Genomic DNA, 25,048 nt, shown 5'->3' on the forward strand with positions numbered 1-25,048 from the left:
TGGCCCCAAAATACTCAGAAGCCAATCAGGGCAGACTTTTCTGAAAGGTTTGGCTGCTGTGAGAGAATAAATTTTGAGACGCTCTCCATGAAGACACACTAAGAGCAGCTGAATACTGAAAACCCACACATCACAGGCATAGATTGAGGCTGTTGAAATTGGCTTTCTTTTTTCACACACAAGAACTTTTTCTTCCTGATATTCTAGTAGGTCATCCATTTAAATTTGTCGAAAGAGAAATGCAACCAATGTTTAACTGGTGTTTTTCATTATATTTTCTAAATTTTTCAAGTTTTCTACAATGACTTTGTGTTTTTATAACTACACTCAATCTTCAGCATGAACAACAGTATGTCAATCAAAACCCACGTATGACAAAGCCGCCAGCTCGAAGCAACTGGCGCTACATCACAATAGGAGGCTGCGCAGCCTGGATGCTGGAGAGGCCAGCCCGGCAGCGTGGGGAGGTCTCTTCCTGGTGAGCTACATGAAGCTTCCCTCCACCTGCCTCGGGGACAAAAGGAATGTCCCCTGCCCCCAGTGCAACTCTGAAGACTCGCTAGGCCCCAGCTGCGTGGCCTCCCCAGAGGCTGGTCAGAATTCCATCCCAGGTCCACAGTGCACATTCCAGAGAAATCATGAGACAGACGTGCGACATGAGGAGCCTCTCAGTGCTTGTCCCCTTGTATTGAAAAGCCCTTGCCCAATCACCTGAGGTCAGGAGTTCAAAACCAGCCTGGCCAACATGGTGAAACCCTGTCTCTACTAAAAATACAAAAATTAGCCGGGCGTGGTGGCAGGTGCCTGGAGTCCCAGCTATTTGGGCTGCTGAGGCACGAGAAATGCTTGAACCCGGGAGGCAGAGGCTGCGGTGAGCTGAGATCACACCACCGCACTCCAGCCTGGGTGACAGAGTGAGACTCCATCTCAAAAAAAAAAAAAAGACAGAAAGAAAAGAAAAGCCAGCACATTCCTGTCAGCACTGAGGAGAGACTGTTGTCAACGCTCACTAAGTCGACTGTCCCCTCCCACAGCTCTCCTCACTGACTGCTCAGAGGAAGGGCTGGTCAGTCTAGAACAGCACAAATGTCTTCAAACGTTGCCCACCCCTCCTTTTCCACCTCGGCCCCTTCCAGCCCCGTGTTCCCTGTCCACAGACTCCTGAGAGGTCCCCTGGCTCTGACCTCCACTCAGCTAGACAGTTCACCTCAACAAGGCAGTGTTGTTAGCAGGCGTGTAAAGGGTTCAGACACCACCCTGAAGCGTGCTAACCAAATCCAGGCACCTCCGCACCAACTGCACGAAGGTCCCCTCAGTAAAGCGGGACCCAGTTCCCCAGCTGCAGTGATCTGCTGAGATCTGGCAGGACGTTAGGTGAAATTACTCTTTCTGCTTTCAGTTGGTGTTTTTAGAAATCGGGCATTTATGAAACTTAAGATGTAAGTCTGCTCCCAACAGACCATGCTGACTCATGGGCCATCTGGGTGGACTGAAAGCAGTAGTAGGGGCTCCACGAGCCTCTAGAAACTGCAACACAGCTTTTAGGGCACGTAGGTGTTTTGAATCTCTTTCTGGACAGCTGAAATTCATTGTCTCCATCACCACTCAACCACTGTGAGCTAATAAGAAGTGGAAACAGGCCAGGTGCAATGGCTACACCTGCAATCCCAACACTTTGAGAGGCCAAGGTGAGAGGACTGAATGAGCCCAAGAGTACAAGACCAGCCTGGGCAACATAGTGAGACCCGTCACTATAAAAAACTGAAAAATTAACCAGGCATGGTGGCACACGCCTCTAGTCCCAGCTACTAAGGAGGCTGAGGCAGGAGGATCGCTTCAGCCCAGGAGTTCAAGGATACAATGAGCTGTGATTGTGCCACTGCACTCCAACCTGGGCAACAAGACAGACCCTGTCTCAAAAAAAAAAGTGGAGACAGCATTAAATTCCTATAACTGTGGCTTAGAAAAATTTCCAGAGCTCCATCAAAAGAATTCGGTTCTTTTTTTTTTTTGAGACAGAGTCTCGTTCTTGTCGCCCAGGCTGGAGTGCAATGGCGTGATCTCGGCTCACTGCAACCTTCACCTCCCGGGTTCAAGCGATTCCCCCACCTCAGCCTCTGGGTACCTGGGATTACAAGCACACGCCACCACACCTAGCTAATTTTTGTACTTTTAGTAGAGATGAGTTTCACCATGTTGGCCAAACTGGTCTCGAACTCCTGACCTCAGATGATCCACCTGCCTCAGCCTCCCAAAGCGCTGGGATTACAGGCATGAGCCACCATGTCTGGCCAAAAAGAAGAATTAAGTTCTAAAGAGTCAACTGTTAGCCAGGCACGGTAGCTCATGCCTGTAATCCCAGAACTCTGGGAGGCCGAGGTGGGCAGATCACTTGAGACCAGCCTGGCCAACATGATGAAACCCCATCTCTACTAAAAATACAAAAAAATTTGCTGAGCATGGTGGTGTACGCCTGTAATCCTAGCTACCTGGGAGGCTGAGGTGGTAGTATTACTTGAATCCAGGAGGCAGAGGTTGCAGCGAGGTGAGATTGTGACACTGCACTCCAGCTTGGGTGACAGAGTGAGACTCTGCCTCAAAAAAAAAAAAGGAGTCAACTGCTGCTACCTGCCTTTGTCTATTGAGGGTATATGCATATGTGATTTTTAATTCACATAGGCTATTAAAATGTGATTAAAACTAATAAAGGTCAGAAGTCAAATATTCATATTTCACTTTAGAATAAAATTTTAAAGCTTCTACTCTGTTCGTTCCTCTGCCTCTGCATGAATTTTTGCAGTAGCTCCTCAATAAACGATACATGTGAAAATGTGCATTAAAGTGACCTCGACTGGTACTACCCAGAAACCACTGCAGAAAGGTAAGCCAAATGCGGCCTGGGTCCAACACACAGGTGTGATCTCTGTCACAGCTGAAGCAGAGCCACGCTGCAGCAAGTGAACGTGAAAGGATGACAAAAAGCCACGAGGTCCGCTTGCTCCAGGACCAAAGCTGTCCCATGTGTGAATCAGAGGGCCCTCCCCATGCAGTTCTTGGCCGTGCTGGCTGCCGCAGAAGCCAAAGCTCGCAGGAGGTACATACGGCAGGTGTAAACGTCTCTGTACGCCATGTGCTCATAATCAGGGAGAATTTTCACAAAACGTCCCGACTTCACGCGAGGGTTTATACCTGAACAGACACAGCAGGAAAAGGGCTAAGGATGGCTCCCTTTACAGGACTGTGCAAACAGCGTGAATACGACCCAATGCCTGCCCCTCACCAGTGTGATACAATCCCCTCGTGTTTACGCAGCCACCCAGGACACAGGGAGGTGGCTCTGAGAAACCTGCTGGAGAGAACAACACTGTGACACGTTTTCCTTCCATCAGTGGTGCCACCAGAAACTCATGGTGGCAGCAAGCTTGGAAATCCTTTCCATATTTGATCACACTCCTCCCGGGGCCAGCACATGCCCGGCAGGCCCCAGGCCACAGCTCACTGGGGCTCAGGAGGTGGGAGGGCAGGTGTCCTGGCCGGTGAGCATCTGGGATGACCGTCTAGAGAACACTTACCCCGGCTAACACACTCACTTTGCCCAGCACCCGCCTGGCATTTCCCAGCCTGCTAACTCAGGCCAGCCTCGTCACAGGTCAACCAAGGCTGGCCAACTACACCACCCGTTTCTGGAGCTAAGGCTGATTTTCTTCCACCACCTATTCCCAAAGCTAAGTAATTTTCTCCTGGATAAGCCTTAAAGCAAATTCACAGAAACACAGTTGCAGCCCTGTGAAAATGAACACTGACATTTGCTTTGGCCACTGCAGACTGACACTGCGGGGAAAAAACACTGTGGGAAACAGATCATGTGAATTCTCCGCATTTTGCAAACACTTTCAAGGGGTCAAGAATCAGCAGTGAAAAGAAATCTCCCAATGCCCTGTCCTCCTATCCCCTCTTCTGTGCCCACCCCCTGCCCTGCCCTTGGCCACACTGCCTCCTGCCTTCCTGTACCCGGATGGCCTCTCCCACAGGACAGCAGGACTCAGTGCTCAGGCAACACCTCCGACCCCCACAGCTGGAAGGAGCATCCATGTGTACACTCCTATGGCTGTTACAGGAAACCCTAACACCTGGGCAAGCCAAACACCTGTGTCCCTACCAGGACAAGACTTTTGGTGCTGACAACTCTTAGAGAGAAATATGTCTTCACGTCACTTTGAGATGATATGACCCAAATGGCCTAAGAAACTCAAAGAGCAACTGCCTTGCAGAAATGAAAAAGAAAAAAGAAAAGAAGCTCAAAGAACGGTCAGAAGATGAAAACTTGGGGTATGAGACACTCACAGAAACCCTCTGACCATCCAAAAAAGCCAAGAGCTTCGTCCAGTGAGCAAGAAATGGGAAAGTCCCTGGCACTGAAGAAACACCCGCAGGAAGACAGCCTGGGGCCGAGGAGCCTCTGCCTGCTCGGTGAGTGTCACAGGTGACTCTGGAAAGCGGGTGAACAGAAGAAACATGAAACGGGGCTGGGGGACTCAGCCTGCTCACAGAATGCTGAAGGGAAGGAGAACTCTAGCAGGGGGGCTGCTCTCCGTACCTGGGGCTTGGACGGAAGGCACCACAGCTTCATTTCCCAATGACCACGGGCAGTCCCATCCTGAAGGCTGGAGGCCCAGAAGCCAGAGAAACAGGTAGCCTCCAGGAACACCCAAGTCGCTCTGGTGCAGCCTACATTTCTCAGCTCTAAAGGGCCTCAATGCCTGGCAAAAGACACTAGTATCCACGATGCCCAGAATGGGAGAACACGGTGTCCCCTCCCTAATTTTAGTGCTGTTACTACCAGTGCTCTATTCAAAATGTGACTGTAAGATGGTGTCTGAGAAAACAAAAGTGTGGACTAAATCACTTTGATTATTTGTCATTGATGTGCACTCTCTGCTTCTGGTACAAAGTTAATCATGGATGATAACAAATAGATTCACTCACGCTTCGCATAGACGTCCCGACAAGACACGCCTGTGATCTCCAGCTTCCGCAAGTTTTCGCAAACACCATACTCTGTAACAAGAAACATTTGCAGAAATTTAAGATCAACAACTCATAACGCGACAGACATGGGCAGGTTGCTGATGGCTGGCAGGGGAGGTGCACACCTAGCCTCAGCCCCATCTCCAGAGTGCATCTGTCACTGTGGAGATTTCACTGACTTCTCCACATTCAGTCAACACCGATGTTCACCGATGAAGACATTATTCTATTTTAGTCAATGTCACCCTTTACAAAATAATAATCTGCACTGTCTATTCTAATGAGCTCTAGGAGCCTAACCACACAAACCAATATCAGACAATCCCTAGTTTATGAACAAGGTGAGGCAGAATTCAGTTGTCTGGACACAGTGCCATGTTTCCATGGAAACAAGTTCACCACTGGTGTTAGGGTTCAGACAGTGCCAGAGGCCAGTCCATCCCATGTACTTCCCTGTGCTGCCTGTGTGTTCAACTCAGCCCAAGGCCAAGAGTGGACCGTGCAAGACATGGGGGAAGGGGTGAACATTGTCCCTTCTCCACTGGCTAGGCTTGGCCAGGGCCCAGTGCAGGGCCCTGGACACCTCCCCCAACCCCTGTCCTCACACCCTCACCTGCTGACAGCACCCTCCTCTCTGTCCCCTACTCCCATCCCACCACAGCTGCACTTTTCGCAATCACCAACACCCAGCACGTCCCAAGCAAAACCCCAGGTCCTCCGGCTTGGGTCTCCGCTAGCCTTTGAAAGGAAAGACCGCCAGGGACTAATCCACACAACTACAGAACTGCACATGGGCCAAGAGCTGCTACTGGCAACACCTGCATTGAGCTTTCCACGTGCTGTGTACCATGCCAAGCCATGCTGGGCATCACCTCACTGCATCCTACAGCAGTCCCATAAGAGAGGCACCACTGTCGTCTCCATTTTAACAGAGAAAACAAGTGCAGAGAGGTGACATGACTCCACAAAGGACCTGGAGCTTATGGTCAGCTGGAACCAAGAATTGAAGCCTAGATCAAAAAGCTTCCTTCGCAGTGAGAATGTGGCAGGGGCACAACACAGGAGACAGGATGGGGTGGCTGGGTCTCCACACGGACCACTGCAGCTCACACTGACTGTGTTATGCCCTGTGCAGGCGTGAGAGCCTGACAGTGACCTTGAAGGTCAGGACCCTCCCTGTGGCAGCGAGGGAAACCGAGGCCCAGTGAAGTTGATGGCCATCAGAGCTCATTCAGCAGTCACAACACAGGAACGTCGATACGAAGCGGTCAGGCTAGCCAGGCAGCTCCATAATGCTGTCCCTCATCACATGCCTTTTGATAAGCCCTACTCGCCCAGAGGCCCCATCCCTTCTTTTCAATAGCATGGATGCTATTACCCCAAATGCTTCTCTAACTGGAAGCACTGACCGTACTCAAAGTAAAGCTCGAGAAGCAGACAGGGTGGAGACAGCAGTCGAGGCGAGGTAGCTGCTACTCAGCAAACCTCTTTCCAGCAGGGCCGTCCAGGCTCGTGCCTCGACAGCATGTCCCCTGCCTCCACTTCTGAACCCCAAGGCTCCTAGAAGGCCTGTGTCTCCTCTCAGTTGTGGCCTACGGGTCCCCCTTAGCGGGAGGACCTGGGAAACCACATCCTAAATCCAGTAGGCTCCAGTGAGGAGTGCCCAGAGTGGGTCCCCTAATAAACACACCCAGCGAGGAGACGCATTTTAGTTCTTTGGAGAAGAAAACAGGAATGAGAAGAGTGAGTCACTTGAAGATCTCCCACAGAGCCCAGGGAGCTGCTGATTCCAGATCTAGGCCGGGGCTGCCCTGATGGAAACACAACGTGAGCCACAAATAGCATTCACATTTTCTAGTAGCCACATCAAAAAGGGTACAATTAAACAGGTAAAATTCATGGCAATATTTTATTTAACTCAATATAACTAATTATTATCTTTTCAACATGCAGTCATTACTGAGTTATCTTTTTTTTTTTTTAGAGATAGGGTCTCACTATGTTGCCCAGGCTGTAATGTAGTGGCTACAGGTAAAACATACATACATACATACATTTATTTATTTAGAAATGGAGTCTCATGTCCCACTATGTTGCCCAGGCTGTAGTGTAGTGGCTACAGGTAAAACATACATACATACATTTATTGATTGATTGATTGATGGATGGATGGAGTCTTGCTCTGTTGCCCAGGCTGAAGTGCACTGGTGCAATCTCGGGTCACTGCAACCTCCGCCTCCCAGGTTCAAGCAATTCTCCTGCCTCACCCTCCTGAGTAGCTGGGACTACAGGCACACAACACCATGCTGGGTCAATTTTTGTATTTTTAGTAGAGATGGGGTTTTAATTCACCATGTTGGCCAGGCTGGTCTCCAACTCCTGACCACAAGTGATCTGGCCTCCCAAAGTGCTGGGATTACAGGCGTGAGCCACTGTGCATGGCCAGAGTTTAAACATTTATTTATCAATTACTTTGTCCTTATGACCAGGGGAGTCAGGGACCCCTGTCTTCACTACAAACAGGCCTGGGGACCAGGACCTTTGTCCTCCCTTCAGTCAGGGCCAGGGGTGAGGAGCTGACATGCAGCATGAAGCAGCCCAAGGGCCGCTCTGACAACCATCCAGGCTGACTCCTGCTAATAATGACAGAGAAAAAACCAACACCAGGTGCAGGTTAAAAATAAAACAAAAGCCCGGTGCGGTGGCTCATGCCTGTAATCCCACCACTTTGGGAGGCCAAGGTGGGCAGATCACCTGAGGTCGGGAGTTCGAGATCAGCCTGACCAACATGGAGAAACCCCATCTCTACTGAAAATACAAAATTAGCCGGGCATGGTGGCGCATGCCTGTAATCCCAGCTGCTAGGGAGGCTGAGGCAGGAGAATCGCTTGAACCCAGGAGGCAGAGGCTGCAGTGAGCCAAGATCGCATCACTGCACTACAGCCTGGGCAACAAGAGCAAGACTCTGCCTCAAAAAAAATAAAAATAAAAATAAATCAACACCAGCTCATCTCCTTTGCCTCACGGTCTAGGGGCCTCCTGGGTGACCTGGGGCATCTGATGCTTGCCTGCCAAGGAGGACCAAGGACTGGTAAGAATTTCTTAAGTGAAAATTTGTCAATGATAGAATAATAACGAAGAAAATTCAGCAATTGCCTCCAGAGAATTTTGTTTTAGAGGAGCTCTCCAACTGTCCAGGGTGACTGGCAAGAATGGCAGGAATAAATAGTTTTTTAATGAAAATGTCTTGCTACATGGTTAAGTGCTACGGGGAAATCAAAGAATCATCAGAGAACTGGACAGGGACTCTGTGAGAGTCTCCTGAGAGGGACTCTCAGCAAAACCAACACTGTCTTGAGCTGTGGAGGAAAAAAGGCAAATGATAATAAAAGACTTAGTCTGTGTTACAAATAATCGGAGCAACGTCTTCATTTTTCATCTGTAAGTTAAAGGAACTGGACCAGATCATCTGTCAGCTCCCCCTTCCGAGCTCTCAACATCCTACGATTCTAGTTGGAGATAAAAGAATATTCACCAGCAAATGTTTACAAATGGGAGGGGGAAGGGGAAAGATGCTGATGCAGAGCAAGGACGGGGATGGCAGGGCTGGCGGGGTGAGAGTTGCGGCCGCAGGCTGGCAGCCGCCCCACCTCCTGTTCCGTTACAATCTTATTTTGGTTATGTTGATACAACACAATCTGTCCTTCCAAGTGATCACCGGAGTCCAGTTATTTCTGTCAAGTCAGCCAACCAGGAAGGGGATGCAGACAAAGTGTGGCAACAGGGACTCCACCAGGCCGTGGAGCTCATCCCACAAGACGCCTCACCGCACAGGAGGGCTGACCCCAGGGAAACGTGTCACCAGGACACAGCACGAAGCTCAAAAGGGGCTAGCATGCTCTGTGCAGCTGCCAGACTCTGCCCTGAAGAATCACAGGGCACTCTAGTGAGCGCTGCAGCAGCCGGGAGGCCCTGGATGGCCAGGTGTGCAGTGGGGAGGCACAAGGGGTGCACCAGGATGCAGCCAGACCTGGGCCAGTTCGCGCCGACTCTTCTCCATTCCAGAGGTCCAGGGAGCACCTGTCAATGTGGAAGTCAGAATGCTCAGGCCAAATACCGAGATCAACTAACTATTCAGGTTGAACCAGAGGCCTGGGCGGGGGCATCCAACTGCCCACCCGTCAGACTGAGGGACGCGTCACCCCAGGCCACAGCCCTCCAGAATGCAGTACAACCACTAGATATGACTTATCGGCTACAGTGAACTCCGGGAGGAAATCCCACCGCTGATATCATCATTTAGTTTCACTTTGCAGATTACAAAACATTTTATCTGGTGGCTCATGCCTGTAATCCCAGCACTTTGGGAGGCCAGGGCAGGCGGATTACCTGAGCTCAGGAGTTAGAGACCAGCCTGGGCAACATGGCGAGAGCCCATCTCTACAAAGAATACAATAATTAGCCAGGCATGGTGGCACACTACTCAGGAGGCTGAGGTGGGAAGATCATCTGAGTCCAGGAGGTCGAGCCTGCAGTGGGCCAAGATAACACCACTGCAATCCAGCCTGAGTGACAGAGCGAGACCCCGTCTCTTAAATATATATATCAGGCAGGCCACCCAATAATTACAGCATTTTCTGTGAGGATATAAAGGTCTTTGCAGTGATGACAGAAAGAGAAAACCAATTTGCTTTAAGGCAAGATTCAAACTGGGAGTAGAGGGAGGTAAACAGAGGCAGGCGGAATGAGCCTCTGGGCCAGGCCAAGGGGTCAGGACTTCTGCTGCAGGCAGAGGGGAGCCTCAAAAGGCTCCTGAGCAGGGGCAGCGAGCTCCCTGGCAAGGCAGTGGCTCTCAACCCCTCAGACCAATCCCACTCCTTAAAACAAATATTACTAACACCTCCTAGATCCTCATGAAAGCAAAGAAACGATTCTATACACAATTGTAAACAATTAATATTGCCCTAATTGTAACAGGAAGGAATACAGAAATCCATCAAGGTATGTTTTGACATGTGATGCTCAGGTGAGACTTCAGCAGAGCCAGGCTGCTCTGGGCGTGGTCCAAGGACCTGCAGCACAGCCTCCTTGGGAGCTCGGCAGGGAGTCCCAGGCATCAGCATCTCAGCAAGATACCCGGGATGGCTGGAGGAGCCCTGCATGGGCTGTGAACATCTCTGCCCATGCGGCCCACCATATTCAGCACTGCCATGGTAACATGCATTTCCAAGCAATTTCTGGAAAAGTTCTGAGCAAAATACACTTTTCTCTCAGTTGACAATGTATGAAACAACTGTATGAAAAACGCTGGGTGTAGGCCTAGCAAGGTGGTTCACGCCTGTAATCCCAGCACTTTGGGAGGCCAGGCAGATCACTTGAGGTCAGGAGTTCAAGGCCAGCCTGGCCAACATGGTGAAACCCTGTCTCTATTGAAAATACAAAAATTAGCCGGGTGTGGTGGCAGCCGCCTGTAATCCCAACTACTCAGGAGGCTGAGGCAGGAGAATCGCTGGAATCTGGGAGGCGGAGGTTGCCGTGAGCCAAGATTGCGCCACTGCACTCCAGCCTGGGCAACAGTGCGAGACTGCTTCTCAAAAACACAAAACAAAACAAAAAACAAATCGGTCAACGTCACCAAAACCAAGCAGAGTCTAACAAACTGTCACAGCCCAGAGGAGGCAGAGGAGGCACGAGGACTAAATGCCACAGGGGCTCCCAGATGGGATTCTGGGAGAAGAAAAGGATGTGAGTGAAAACTGCGGAAATCTGAACCAAGTGCAGGCGTGGTTAATCATAACGCATCATTATTGGTTTGTTAACTGTGACAAATATGCCATACTAACAGAAGACGGTCACAACTGGGGAAACCAGAGCATATGGGAACTCTCTGCCCTTCCTTGCAATTTTTTAATAAATCCTATAATATTTAGTTTATTTAGGAAAAAAAAATGCTTCTTATCATAAAACACCTCCCAGGAGGCAACACCCACGGCTGTGGTGGCAAGGGCCCAGACAGAGGTGAAGAGAGCGGGCAGGATCAGGGCAGAGCAGAGGCCTGTAAACACCCAGACAGAGTGGGAAGGGCCCTGAGCACTCCAGGTGTGGCAGAGCCGGGAGGGCAGAGCTGGGAGGCAGAGGGAGGCATGCAGGGGTCACCTGGAAACAGCCAGGGAGCAGGACTGGCTTCCAGGAAAGGAGTGTACACAGAGATTGCCACTGAGGAAAAATGGGAAAATATTTATGTACCACAGTTGCTGGTAAAGAAACTGATGAAAGAGCTCCAGCCAACAGGATCATCCACGATGGGCTGCTACATGGAGAGAGGGGAGGCAGAGGGCAGACGGGCCGGCTGCTGGGAGTGTGATGTCCACTCTTCTGCAAAGAAAGGGGCACACACATCTAGGGGTAGATGGAGCACTCTCTGGCGACCTCCAAAATAGCAATGTGGAAAATAAAAAACAAACAACAAGACGGGCGCAAGGGCTCACACTTGTAATCCCAGCACTTTGGGAGGCCAAGGCAGAAGGCTTGCTTGAACCCAGGAGTTCAATCTGAGCAACACAGTGAGACCCCATCTCTACAAAATTTTTTTAAAAATTTAGCCAGGCACAGTGGCACACCTGTAACACTGGCAGTTTGATGTGGGAGGATTCTTGAGCCCAGGAGTTCAAGGCTGCTGTGAGTGACAATCAAGCCACTGCACTCCAGCCTGGGCAACACAGTGAGACCCTGTCTCAAAAAAATAAATAAATAAATAAACAAACAAGCAGAAAGAAATATGGTGTTTGTGAATCCAAAGCAGGGATGAAATGATACTTGCATGTAACATGGGTTGTCAATCTGAGGGACTGTGGGTTGTCAATATCCCTGCAGACCACTCACCCTCAGACCAGCTCAGTGGGTCACACTCACTGAAGTCAGGAAATAATAACAACTGGCCTACCTGCTCTCACTGAGCCGAGCTCTGCACCAACCCCCGACCACTGAAGCACATCAAGATTCCCAGGGGGGGTCCTGCCAGTGCCCTGATGATCAGGTGGCTCTTCCTGAGACCCACCAGTCAGCTGCCACTATTTCCTCTGACTCTCCATAAGTACTTTATCCTCCTTACACAAATGATGCACTTCAAAATCGTTAGTTACTGCATAATGAGACTGGAGCTTCAGTTTGCTGTGTGGTTTAAAGGACAGCCCCTTTCCAGGTTCCAGATGCCACCAGTGCACATGCCACCTCACTGACAAAGCAGTCTGGACTGGGGGTGCTTCTCCTCTGACGCATTTTCGTAGTTGCCTTAATGCTGCAGACAAGATGCTCTGATTCCCTGAGCCAACGGCCAGATGGGTGGACACTGGAAAACGCATCCATTTGTGCTTGTTGTTTATGCCGCCTGAAGTCATAAGCCAGTCCTCTGCAAGCCATCAATACTGTTCCTGAGGCAGTTTATCTTTGCTCAGATTGCTGAAGGCTGGTGACTTAGTTTCATGAATTTTCACTGAGCCCAATGCATCCTCTAACCTGTCAGAAACAATGCACGTAGCCTTTTATTAACTGCTTGGACTTCTGAATGAGTCCAGGGTTTTTAGCTAGGATAGCCACGTCGACAGAGCCCATGGCCACCATCATTCTCTGTATACCTCACCAGCAAATGTATTGCTAATACCAAGTAGGAGAAGAAATCAACAACTTGATAAAGCATCCACAAAAATGCTATTCAAATTCAGAAGAAAAGCAAAATGATGGCACAGTGCTAATGAATACAACAATCCTTAGTGGGTTTTTCCTACTGTCACCAAAAGGTCACGACAAATGAACCAGAGGAGAATAAATGTCATTCTGACCCAACTGCTCCTATAAGGAATGTTTGATATTTTCCACATGATGAAAAAAGTCTTTTAAAAAATAGGGGTTAAGAACAATTACACATCCTTTTATTGTTCTATAAACCTTCTCATAAGTCATCAAGGGAAACTGCCCTTAACACAGCTCTCAGGCCAGTGTCCTTTCCAGCAACCATGCACCCTTCCTTCCAGAAAGACTGGCAAGTGTTAACTCTCATCCTGCTGCACAGATCCAACCCAACTCCAGACAGCCAGCACGACCTGTGCTGCCTACCCGCTTCCAGGCAACAGGTTCAGTGTTGCAGGCTGTTAATGCACAGTGTGCTTGCTAAAAGTTTCCTTACTAATCTATTTCCTTTTTTTTTTTTTTGCCTTTATAAGAGGAAGTGTGCTGGGTAATTGTGCATCTTAACAGTTTCAGAAAGAGGAACAGATAACCTCAGTCCAACATGATTGGCAGTTGGCAAAATCTACTGAAGCAGCTGTTCTGATTGCTAAGGATTTAATTTAGATGGTTTCTTTGTTTTTTGTTTATTTGTCTTTTTGAGATAGAGTTTCGCTCTTGTTGCGCAGGCCGGAGTGCAATGGCACCATCTCAGCTCACTGCAACCTCCACCTCCCAAGTTCAAGTAATTCTCCTGCCTCAGCCTACCAAGTAGCTGGGATTACAGGTGCCCGCCACCACAACTGGCCAATTTTTGTATTTTTAGTAGTGACGGGGTTTCGCCATGTCTCGAACTCCTGACCTCAAGTGATCTGCCTGCCTCGGCCTCCCAAAGTGCTAGGAATACAGGCGTGAACCACTGCACCCAGCCTTTTTTTTTTTATTTTTTTCATTTCCTCTTGTAAGAGGTCATCTTCTGATTGGAATATTTGAAGTGGCAATTTAGTTTTGTTATCATGGTAAAAATAAACATAAAAGCTACCATTTTACCCACTGTTGACTGTACGGCTCAGGGGCACTCAGCACCTCCATATCGCCGTGCAGCCTCCTCCACCATCCACGCGAAGAACCTTTTCATCTTCCCAGACAAACTGTCCCCACGGAGCGGCAACTCCACACCTCCCCAGCCCCGTCCTCGGCACCCACCATTCTGCCTTCTGTCTCTCTGCTTCCGACTACTCTAAGACACCTCATCCAAGTGGAAGCATGCCGTACTTGTCCTTTGGTGACTGTTTATTTCACTTAGCATAATGTCCTTCAGCTCCGCGCATCATCAGGATTTCCTTCCTTTTTAAGAATGGATTGTATTCCAGCCTGCGGGGACCACGCTGTGTTCATCCGTTTATTCATGGATGGGCACCTGGGATGGCTCTGCCTTTTGGCTACTGTGAATAAAACTGCTTCGGACATAGTTGTCAAAATATGTGAGTCCCTTCCTTTCTTTTTTGGGGGGTATATACCCAGAAGGAGGCTTGCTAGATCACATGGTATTTCTAAGTTTAAATTTTTTAGGAACTACAATACTGTTTTCCACAGCGTGACTATTTTTCATAAATTTCTCTTGTTTTTGAGACAGGGTCTCACTTTCTGTCAGCCAGGCGACAGACTGAGACTCCGACTCAAAAATAAATAAATAAATAAGAAAATTTCAAAAAAAAAATGCTATTTAAAAGCTGTTTTGCCAAGAGGAACAAAACAGCCCACTGACCTGACCTGAGTCCAGCTACACTGAAGCTGTGCCTTTTCATGACTCAATTGCCAGGGGCCACCAACCTCTGCACACCATCTTTTTGTCCAACAGAGCTCATTGCTGAGTGGTGGCACTTACTGGAAACCCCATCCCTGCAGCACAGGCCTGAATGGGGCCTGCATCTAGTCCATCTCTCTGGTGGGAATGGTTTGGAAGAGCCCTTACTGTCCCCCTGTCCCACTCTCCCCTCCCTCTCAGGGGCCCAGGGAAGACTCATCTGCTTCGTGAGCACCCCCTACCCCTGGGAAGGGAAGATGAAGAGGACGGGAGGTGGCAGCCTGGCCAGTGTGGCCGAGCCCGCACTCAGCACACTGGGATGGGAGGGAAAGGGACACACAGAGTCACTATTCTGTGCACGGCACTGGCACTAGGGGGACTGCAGTAAGAAGGCACTTGGCATCTTCCTCCCAAAAGCACCACTTGAGAAAGGCACCACACTAAGATGCCATCTGGGGCAACTTGGCAGGTGCCTGAGTGTGGAGAGAGCTTTGCCCAGCCCTGGGGCACTCGACACCAGGGACTGCAGTCAGCACTGCAGAGTTCAGCTGGAAGGGCTGCACCAGCCACCGGGCCGCCAGACCCAGGGGAATAGGAGCCTGTGGGTGGGGATGACTGAGGAGCCAGTGGGGTGACCCTGGGCATGCAGGCAGGGAACCCGAGGGAGAGGGCCCTGTGAGACAGGCAGAGGCAGCCACTGCGGCCCCTGGGACACTGCTGCGCCTCAGCCTCCCTGGAGCAGAGTGAAGCCAGGAGCAGAGGGGGCGGCGAGTGCTGAGGGACCTGCTGGCTGGTGACCTACCCGCTTTACACTCAGTTTTCCAAATAAAACCAAAAGACGACACTGATTGGAAAGACTGCATTTGTACTTGCGCTAAATTAGGGGATAATTACAATCCATAGGAAATATGGCTTAAGTTTTTCTGCTTCTGAGGCTAAAAAGGAAGTTAAGGCACAGGGAATGAGCTGACGGTGACAGGGGGGACATGCCCCCGGGCTCCAAGAACAGCGCCCCAACTGCGGCCCGGCACTCCCCAACACTCCCAGCTCTGCAGCCACCAGCCTGACTGCAAGGAAAACTTGCTGTTTTTAAATAATGCAGCAGATCTGCAAACACTCCCACAGCCAGCATCCCCTCAGGATGGAATGGAAAAAACAAAAGCCTGGGCGCAGCCCCCAGGCATCTCCTATCAAACACCAGAGTATGTGGGTGCTAAACAATGAGGTGACCACTGAGCCAGCGTGCCTCCTGCTCAAACAATCTCATCCCTGCAATGACAGTCGCCATGTGGACAGGAGCCTTGAGAAGACTGCCTCCTCCAGCCAGGACTTCCGCCCCTCCTCTGGCACCCACGACAGGCCCCCACTGGCCAAGGGAGTCTCCTCTCGCTAAGATGCAGTGGTCATCCCCGATACCACTCCTTCCCAAAGGGCACAAGCAATCACTCGGTGACACTGTTCACGACCCTTCTGTGAGTCTGACTCTACAATCCTATCACCCAGGACCTTCCCGAGATTTCAGATGCGTCCTCTTCCTCCATTCATGCCAGGCAGGCCTGATGAGTCGTGGCTCCTTTTCTCCACCACCCCGGTGGCCAGGGACGGCGTTCCCGTCAAAGGACGCTGACCCAGAAAGGGGAGAGACAGCAGGGACACACTTGTTTTTTGAGAGGACACTTGCTCCCCTCCAAGATCCCAAGATGCCCTGTGTGTACATGCCCTTTCGAGACAGAAAGACAAACCCCAGACCCTCAGATGCATTACGTCATTGCATTACAAACAGGATCAGTGAGCGTGCAGCGCCAGGACCTCTAGCAACCAATTGGTTCTGCTGGGCAAGTCTCAGGGCGTGTCCCATGAGAAGTGGGGAAGGGGAAACCTCGACTCAACACCTTCCGGGTGCCAGATTCACTTTTGTTTTTAATTTTTTTTTTTTAAGTTAAAAAAATAATAGTCTTAAAAAATGTTTGGGCTGGGTGCAGTGGCTCATGTCTGTAATCCCGGCACTTTAGGAGGCCGAGGTGGGCAGACTGCTTGAGCTCAGGAGTTCGAGACCAGTCTGGACAACATGGCAAAACCCCATTTCTACTAAAAACACAAAAATTAGCCAGGTATGGTGGCACATGCATGTAGTCCTAGCTACTGGGGAGGCTGAGGAAGGAGGATCATATGAACCCAGGATGTGGAAGTTGCAGTGAGCCGAGATCATGCCATTGGACTCCAGTCTAGGCAACAGAACAGGGAAAAATAAAATGTTCCCCTAATAAGCACCATTTTCCTTTATTCTCCTTGTGCTTTGCTAAGTGAAATGACTACGTTTCTCTAGACAGTGGTGGATGATATTCAACTTGCAAAAATATAGAGAACTGCCCTCCTTCCCAGTGAAAAGGCAGAGGAAAAGGAAAAAGGCTTTCCCCACAGTGCTGAGACCCCACTGTATGTCAGGACACGGGCCAGTGTTCCCATCTCCTGGCTCAGTCATGGTGTTGCTACTGCCTGGACAGTGCGTTTATCCAGCTGCCCACCCGCCACCCATTCCATCAGAACCAGTGGGCTCAACAACTGTCTGCTAACAAGAATCATGAAGCATTTCTTTTTGTTTTTTTAGAGGTAGGGTCTCACTCCATCACTCAGGCTGGAGTGCAATGGTAAGATCGCAGGTCACTGCAGACTCAAACTCCTGGGCTCAAGTGATTCTCCCACTTCAGCCACCTGAGTAGCTGGGGCCACAGGCGTGTGCCACCACACCTGGTTAATTTCCTTTTTTTTTTTTTTTTTTTTTTTTGAGACAGAGTCTCGCTCTGTCACCAGGGCTGGAGTGCAGTGGTGTGATGTTGGCTCACTGCAACCTCTGCCTCCTGGATTCAAGCAGTTAGTTCTTCTGCCTCAGCCTCCCAAGTAGCTGGGACTACAGGCATGCCACCAAACCCCACTAATTTTTGTACTTTCTGTAGAGACGGGGTTTCACCATATTGACCAGGCTGGTCTCGAAATACTGACCTCAGGTGATCCACCCGCCTCAGCCTCCCAAAGTGCTGGGATTACAGGCGTGAGCCACTGCACCCGGCCTCTTTTTTCACATGGTCTTGCCGTTGCCCAGGCTGGTCTCCAACTCCTGGCCTCAGGTGATCCTCCTGCCTCAGCCTCCCAAAGTGCTGAGATTACAGATGTGATCCACAGCACCCAGCCAATTCCTGAAGCTGGCCGTGCACAGTGGCTCACGCCTGTAATCCCAGCACTTTGGGAGGCCAAGGCGTGCAGATCACAAGGTCAAGAGATCGAGACCATCTTGACTAACACAGTGAAATCCTGTCTCTACTAAAAATACAAAAAAATTAGCCGAGCATGGTGTCGGGTGCCTGTAGTCCCAGCTACTCGGGAGGCTGAGGCAGGAGAATGGCGTGAACCCAGGAGGCAGAGCTTGCAGTGAGCCGAGATCGCGCCACTGCACTCCAGCCTGGGCGACAGAGCGAGACGCTGTCTCAAAAAAAATAATTTTATATATACATATATACACACACATACATACCTTAATACACATACATACCTGAAGCCAACTTTTTTTTTTTTTTTTTGACAGGGTCTCACTTTGTCATCCAGGCTGGAGTGCAGCGGTATGAACAAGCTCACTGCAGCCTTGAACTCCTGGGCACAAGCAATCCTCCAGCCTCCCTCAGCCTCCGGAGGAACTGGGACTACAGGTGTGCACCACCACACCCTAAAGCCAAGTTTTAAACCACTAACTTGTCCCTTTCACTTCTTCCCGAGATGACCCCTCCAGTTTCAGCCACGTTTAACCAAAGCCATAGCTCTCATACTGTGCATCAGCAAATCCAAAGAGAACAGAAATAGCACTTTCTTCTGCATTCAGAAACAACATTAAACACTGGCTTTAAATTTCTCATTTTTATCATACAGATCAAACAGTACAGATGCTTTTCAACTTGTGACAGGATTACATTCCAATAAACCCACTGTAAATATGAAGGCCGGGCATGGTGGTTCACACCTGTAATACACTTTGGGAGACCAAGGCAGGAGGCTCCCTTGAGGCCAGGACTTCCAGACCAGCCTGGGCAACACTGTGAGACCCCATCTCTACAAAAAATACAAAAAATGTAGCCAGGTGTGGTGGCACATGCCTACAGTCCCAACTACTTGAGAGGCTAAGGCAGGAGGACTCCTCGAGCCTAGGAGGTCAAAGTTGCCGTGAGCCATGATCGCGCCACTACACTCCAACCTGAGCAACAGAGGCCCTGTCTCAACAAAAAGAAAAAAAAAAAAAAAGAGAGGAAAATGTGGTAAGTTGAAAATGCACTGACAACTTGACTACCCCTAATCTACGGAACATCACAGCTTAGCCTAGCCCACCTTAAATGAACTCAGAAAACTTAGCCTACAGCTGCGCAAAATCATCGAAAATCACTTTATTGTATAATAAAGCGTTGACTATCTTGTGATTTATTGGGTACTGCACTGAAAGTGGAAACAGAATGGCTGCATGGGCACGCACAGCAGTTCCTACTGAATGCGTGTCACTCTCATGCCAGCCGGACGGTCCTAAGTCCGACTGTCTGTATAGGAAAAGGGTATTTCTAGCGATGACGAAATTTAGACCCACCTCAGGCTTACAACGGACAAAAACGTTGTACAAATAGTATTCCACGTAACATTAAAGTATTTACCATTCACGGAGAAAACGGCAAGCTATGAATTCTAAATTCAAAACTGGGCACTGCAGGGACCATGCTGGCTAGTGTGCCTCACTCTCCGGAGTTCAGGGAGGAGTACGCGCCTGAGTCATTCCTGTTTTTAAATGTAATCTTTTGTTATTATTTGAATATTTTGATTCAGAATGATGCTATGAATTTCCAAAGCATATCAGCTTTAGGCAGACTTCATGAAGTAGCTCATAAATGAATAGTGCCGGCTGGGCGTAATGGCTCATGCCTGTAATCCCGACACTTTGAGAGGCCGGGGCGGGCAGATCACCTGAGATCAGGAGTTCAAGACCAGCCTGGCCAACATAGTGAAACCCTGGTTCTACAAAAAATACAAAAGTTAGGCCAGGTGCGGTGGCTCATGCTTGTAATCCCAGCACTTTGGGAGGCCGAGGCAGGCGGATCACGAGGTTAGGAGATCAAGAACATGGTTAAACCACATCTCTACTAAAAATACAAAAAATTAGCCGGGCGTGGTAGCGGGCGCCTGTAGTCCCAGCTACTCGGAAAGGCTGAGGCAGGAGAATGGCGTGAACCCGGGAGGCAGAGCTTGCAGTGAGCCGAGATCGCGCCACTGCACTCCAGCCTGGGTGACAGAGCGAGACTCCGTCTCAAAAAACAAAAACAAAACAAAAATTGGCTGGGCATGGTGGTGCGTGTTTGTGATCCCAGCTACCTGGGAGGCTGAGGCAGAGAACTGCTTGAACCCGGGAGGTGGAGGATGAAGTGAGCCGAGATCACGCCACTGCCCTCCAGCCTGGGCAACAGAGCAAGACTCTGTCTCAAAAAATAAATAAATAAATAAATAAATGAACAGTGCCAAAATGGGCTGGCATTTCACAACACATCAACTAAAAGGGCAACGACTAACCAAAACAAACCCAGGCAGGGCCACAGCAAGAGAGGCAGCCAGCTCCTGCCCCAGCACCCCAGAAAGTGAAGGCTTCTTTATACTCCTCAGGCAAGGAACTGCCAGAGGCCGAGGGCGACACATCAAAGAAGGGTCCCACACCCACCCTGCCAGGCCCTGCAGGCTGGAGTGGGTTTGGATTTGTTTCCTATCCGGAGAAGGAGCCCTTATTTGTGATCTCCCTGCCCCAACATCAGAAGTACAGACATGGCTTTCAGTGGGAACTCCCTTCACCTGCCCAAAGAAACACTATTAGAAAAGATTTAACCCACCAGCTCCAAGCTGCCCCTGCCACCACCCTCAGCCTGAGTCACTCCACTTCCCGACATGCAGGGGCCAGAGAGGCCACAGTAGTATAAAAATAACCAACTTACTATTGCCAACAGGACAATGGAAATCTTCAGCTTCTCACTGAACAAACATATTATAAATAACCACCTCATTTCCAGTTGCCAGTGTATTCCCCCTGCCCTCCACTGCCACAGCATCCTATCCCTTTAGAAAGAGCCTTAAACACGCAAGCCTCACCCACATCCTAAAGTCAGTCATGGCCCAAAATTATCTGAAGCATTAAAAGACAGGCAGAGGTTCCCTTTTTCCCACTCCCATTTTTGTTGCTTGCTCTCTGTTGTGGGAAACTCAATTTTCTTTTTTTCTTTCTTTTTTTTTTTTTGTTAAGACAGAGTCTTACTCTGTTGCCCAGGCTGGAGTGCAGTGGCGCGATCTCAGCTCACTGTAACCTCTGCCTCCAAGGTTCAAGCTATTCTCCTGCCTCAGTCACCCAAGTAACTGGGATTACCTGTGTGAGTCACCACGTCCAGCTAATTTTTGTATTTTTAGTAGAGACAGGGGTTTCACCATGTTGGCCAGGCTGGTCTCGAACTCCTGACCTCAAATGATCTGCCCACCTTGGCCTCCCAAAGTGCTGGGATTACAGGTATGAGACACCACACCTGGCCCCATTATTAAATGATAGAAAGTATTCAACATCTGTGAAAAGAAGAAAATAAACACAGAAAGCAGACAAGTAGAAACTGGGTGGTAAACACAGAAATCAGCCTCAGTCACCACCCCCCAAGACACTAAAAAGTGGAGCCACCCTTATACCCCTGCCAGGACGCCAGGTGGGCAAGGACCATGCACCTCCCAGGCAGCCCAAGCTCTGCTCCTCCTCATAAGGCTGGGGCCAGCCCTGTTTCTCACTTGAACTGGCCTGCCCTTCGCCTTATCAGTATCCACCATAACGAAATGTTAGGAAAGATGAAGTTTCAGGGCTCAGAAAACTAAGACCCGATCTGTCTCATATACAACTATTCCTATCTGTATTTCCAAGCACAATTAGCCTAACAAAGTAAGACACCTGTAATACCACACAGGCTTGCCCACGGTCTGATGCCTGACCTAGATGAGGTGGAATTAAAGCTGCCACAATGAACTCGTGAAACTGAAAATCTAGTTGTTTACCATGTTCGTAACTTTGGGGTGTAAACTGATCATTTAAGCATAAAGTTTGAAATCTATAATTTTGATTAAAGTTGGAAATTTTAGGCTGGGGACGGTGGCTCACGCCAGTAATCCTAGCACTTTGGGAGGCCAAGGTGGGCGGACCACTTGAGCCCAGGAGTTCCAGACCAGCCTGGGCAACATGGTAAAAATCTGTCTCTACAAAAAGATACAAAAATTAGCCAGGTGTGTTGGCACGTGCCTACAGTCTCAGCTACTCAGGAGGCTGAGGTGGGAGGATCATTTACGCCGGAGAAGTCAAGGCCACAGTGAGCCATAATAGCGCCACTACACTCCAACCTGGGTGACATCACGAGGGAGACCCTGTTTCCAAAAAGTTGGAAATTTTGCCAAAGTCACTATAAATGAAGTTGAAAAGCAAATGACTATAGACAATGAGAAAATGTTTTGCAATATATTAAACAAGCCAGACGCAGCAGCTCACGCCTGTAATCCCAGTACTTTAGGAGGCCAAGGTGGGCAGATCACTTGAGGCCAGGAGTTCAAGACCAGCGGGGGCAACACAGTGAGACCCCATCTCTACAAAATAATACAAAAAAATTAGCTGGGTGTGGTGGTGCACGCCTGTACTCCCAGCTTCTTGGGAGGGTGAGGTGGGAGGATCACTTCAGCCAGGGAGGTTGAGGCTGTAGTGAGCCATAACTGCACCACTGCACTCTAGCCTGGGTGACAGAAAGAGACCCAGTCTCAAAAAAAAAAAAAAAAAGAAAAAACATGTATATATAAAAAAAACAGAAATCTAGGCCAGGCACAGTGGCTCATGCCTGTAATCCCAGCACTTTGGGAGCCCGAGGCAGGTGGATCACCTGAGGTTGGGAGTTCAAGACCAGCCTGACCAACCTGGAGAAACCCCGTCTCTACTAAAAATACAAAAAATTAGCCAAGCATGGTGGTGCACACCTGTAATCCCAGTTATTCAGGAGGCTGAGGCAGGAGAATTGCTTGAACCCGGGAGACAGAGGTTGCGGTGAGCCAAGATAGCGCCATTGCACTCCAGCCTGGGCAACAAGAACGAAACTGCATCTCAAAAAAAAAAAAACAAAACAAAGCCAGAAATCTATCCAGATTACATAAATAAAATCCACAAATCAAAGAAAGGAAAAAAGGAGCAAAAATGAAAGATAAATAAAATAAATGCAAACGATCAATAAATATATTTTTTAAATGTGCACCCTCACTAGTTATCAGGCAAATGCAAAATAAAATAGCACAAAATAAAAATGCAAAATAAATGGTGAATAAAATTCACCCAAATTGGCATCGATTTTTAAAGAGGAATCACTAAAATTAGAGAGAATTTAGCGGAATTAGAGAATTCACAGGATTAAATGAGAAACTTAAAGTGCTGGCAGCTACTGTGCAATACTGCATCCGGGCAGTTAAGTTTCTCCTTCTGGGACTTGCCCATCCATGGCCCGGTGACAGGTGTACAAAGGGAAATCACTCTGGGAAGCATCTAGCAAAACTGCTTATCTCACCGCTGCCTACCCCAGCAACACCACTCCTGGATATAATCCTCAGAGAAATGTTCAAATATATACGCATCCTGGCTGGGCGCAGTGGCTCACGCCTGTAATCCCAGCACTTTGGGAGGCAGAGGCGGGTGGATCATGAGGTCAGGAGATCGAGACCATCCTGGCTAACACGGTGAAACCCCGTCTCTACTAAAAAGACAAAAAAATTAGCCGGGCGTGGTGGTGGGCGCCTGTAGTCCCAGCTACTCGGGAGGCTGAGGCAGGAGAATGGCGTGAACCCAGGAGGCGGAGCTTGCAGTGAGCAGAGATGGCGCCACTGCACTCCAGCCAGGGCGACAGAGCGAGACTCCGTCTCAAAAAAAAAAAAAAACAAAATATAGATATAGATATAGATATATATGTATCCAAAGATATGAGAGTTCACTGCCACACTGCACCTAGTGAAAAAATAAAAATAAGCAAAAGAACTCTGTGACCAGAGTTATGAACCATCACAAGCCTTTTTGTTTTGTTTTGTTTTTTTGAGATGGAGTCTCCCTCTTGTAGCCCAGGCTGGAGTGCAACGGCATGCATGATCTTGGCTCACTGCAACCTCCACCTCCCAGGTTCAAGCAATTCTCTGTAGGACAGATCAGTCAGAGTGGTGGGAAAATCTAAAGGGAAAGGACGCAAACCTTCTGAAAGGTGAGAAGGTTCTGCAGAGCTCGGGGAGAGAATAGCTGAAGGCAGCCGTTCTATAACCCTGAGGCAGAGGGCATGGGGTAGGTACAAGGAGTGTGGAGGAATTTATCTTAAACAGGCTTGTTTACTTATGTTGACCAGGAACTGACCTTTGATCATCAGCACATGATGTTCCCTGAAAGGGGAACAATAAATGTTAATTACCTGCAGGTTGTGTTTGCCCCAGGTTTTCCGCATTGTGCCTGCACTGAATAAAAGCAAGCAGCTCCAGCTTCTCGGGGCTGCTCTCTGGCCACTAAAGCCAGGAAGTCACCTAGCTGCTCTTAACACTGCATACCTGTGTCTGAGTACTCATTTCATCCATCAGCCAGGGTCTGTGGGACAGACCCGGCAATTCTCTTGCCTCAGCCTCCAGAATAGCTGGGATTACAGACGCCCACCACCACACCCAGCTAATTTTTGAATTTTTAGTAGAGACGAGGTTTCACCATGTCGGCCAGGCTGGTCTCCAACTCCTGATCTCGGGTGATCTGCCCGCCTTGGCCTCCCAAAGTGCTGGAATTACAGGCGCGAGCCACTGCGCCCAGCCCGCATACCATTTAAAAAGACAGAACTAAAATGTATTAACATGAATAGAACTTAAAAATACAACTTGGGCCACTGCACTCCAGCCTGGGCAAGAGAGCGAGACTCCGCTCCAAAAGAGAAAAAAAAAAAGGCCTGCCGCGGTGGCTCACGCCTGTAATCCCAGCACTTTGGGAGGCCGAGGCAGGCGGATCACGAGGTGAGGATATCAAGACCATCCTGGCCAACACGGTGAAACCCCGTCTCTACTAAAAATACAAAAATGAGCCGGGCATAGTGGCGGGTGCCTGTAGTCCCAGCTACTTGGGAGGCTGAGGCAGGAGAATTGCTTGAACTCAGGAGGCAGAGGCTGCAGTGAGCCAAGAATGCACCACTGCACTCCAGCCTGGTGACAGAGCGAGACTCCGTCTCAAAAAAAAAAAAAAAAAAAAAAAAAAGACAAAGGAACCAAAAGCAAATATGACAAATGATTTAAGTCCTTTATTGGGGATGGCCGGAAATATGCCTGGTTCATCACTTTTGTTTTCATGGGTTTTTTTTTTGCGAAAGGGTCTCACTCTGTCACCTGGACTGGAGTGCAGTAGCATGTTCACGG

The 25,048-nt window shown here is 49.2% G+C and overlaps 1 protein-coding gene across 7 annotated transcripts in view; it reads right to left on the bottom strand.

Annotated features, from left to right (window-relative positions):
- The window catches only part of FBXO31 (F-box protein 31), a 56,870-nt gene that overhangs the window by 28,482 nt on the left and 3,340 nt on the right, over positions 1-25,048 (bottom strand). For 2 of the 7 annotated variants that reach the window (XM_019012153.4, XM_063700379.1), the window contains exons 2-3: positions 4,987-5,058; positions 3,103-3,189 (exon numbers count right to left, since the gene is read on the bottom strand). The exons of 1 other annotated variant lie outside the window; for it this stretch is intronic. In XM_019012153.4, the coding sequence (XP_018867698.1) occupies positions 3,103-3,189; positions 4,987-5,058 (159 nt within the window). Of the gene's footprint in view, positions 1-3,102; positions 3,190-4,986; positions 5,059-6,718; positions 6,853-7,169; positions 7,875-25,048 lie in introns of those variants that run through there. 4 more of the 7 variants (XM_004058111.5, XM_063700380.1, XM_019012155.4 and 1 more) reach the window with 3 other exon arrangements.

Source organism: Gorilla gorilla, chromosome 18, assembly GCF_029281585.2.
Source record: "Gorilla gorilla gorilla isolate KB3781 chromosome 18, NHGRI_mGorGor1-v2.1_pri, whole genome shotgun sequence".
In the NCBI taxonomy this organism is placed as follows: domain Eukaryota; kingdom Metazoa; phylum Chordata; class Mammalia; order Primates; family Hominidae; genus Gorilla; species Gorilla gorilla.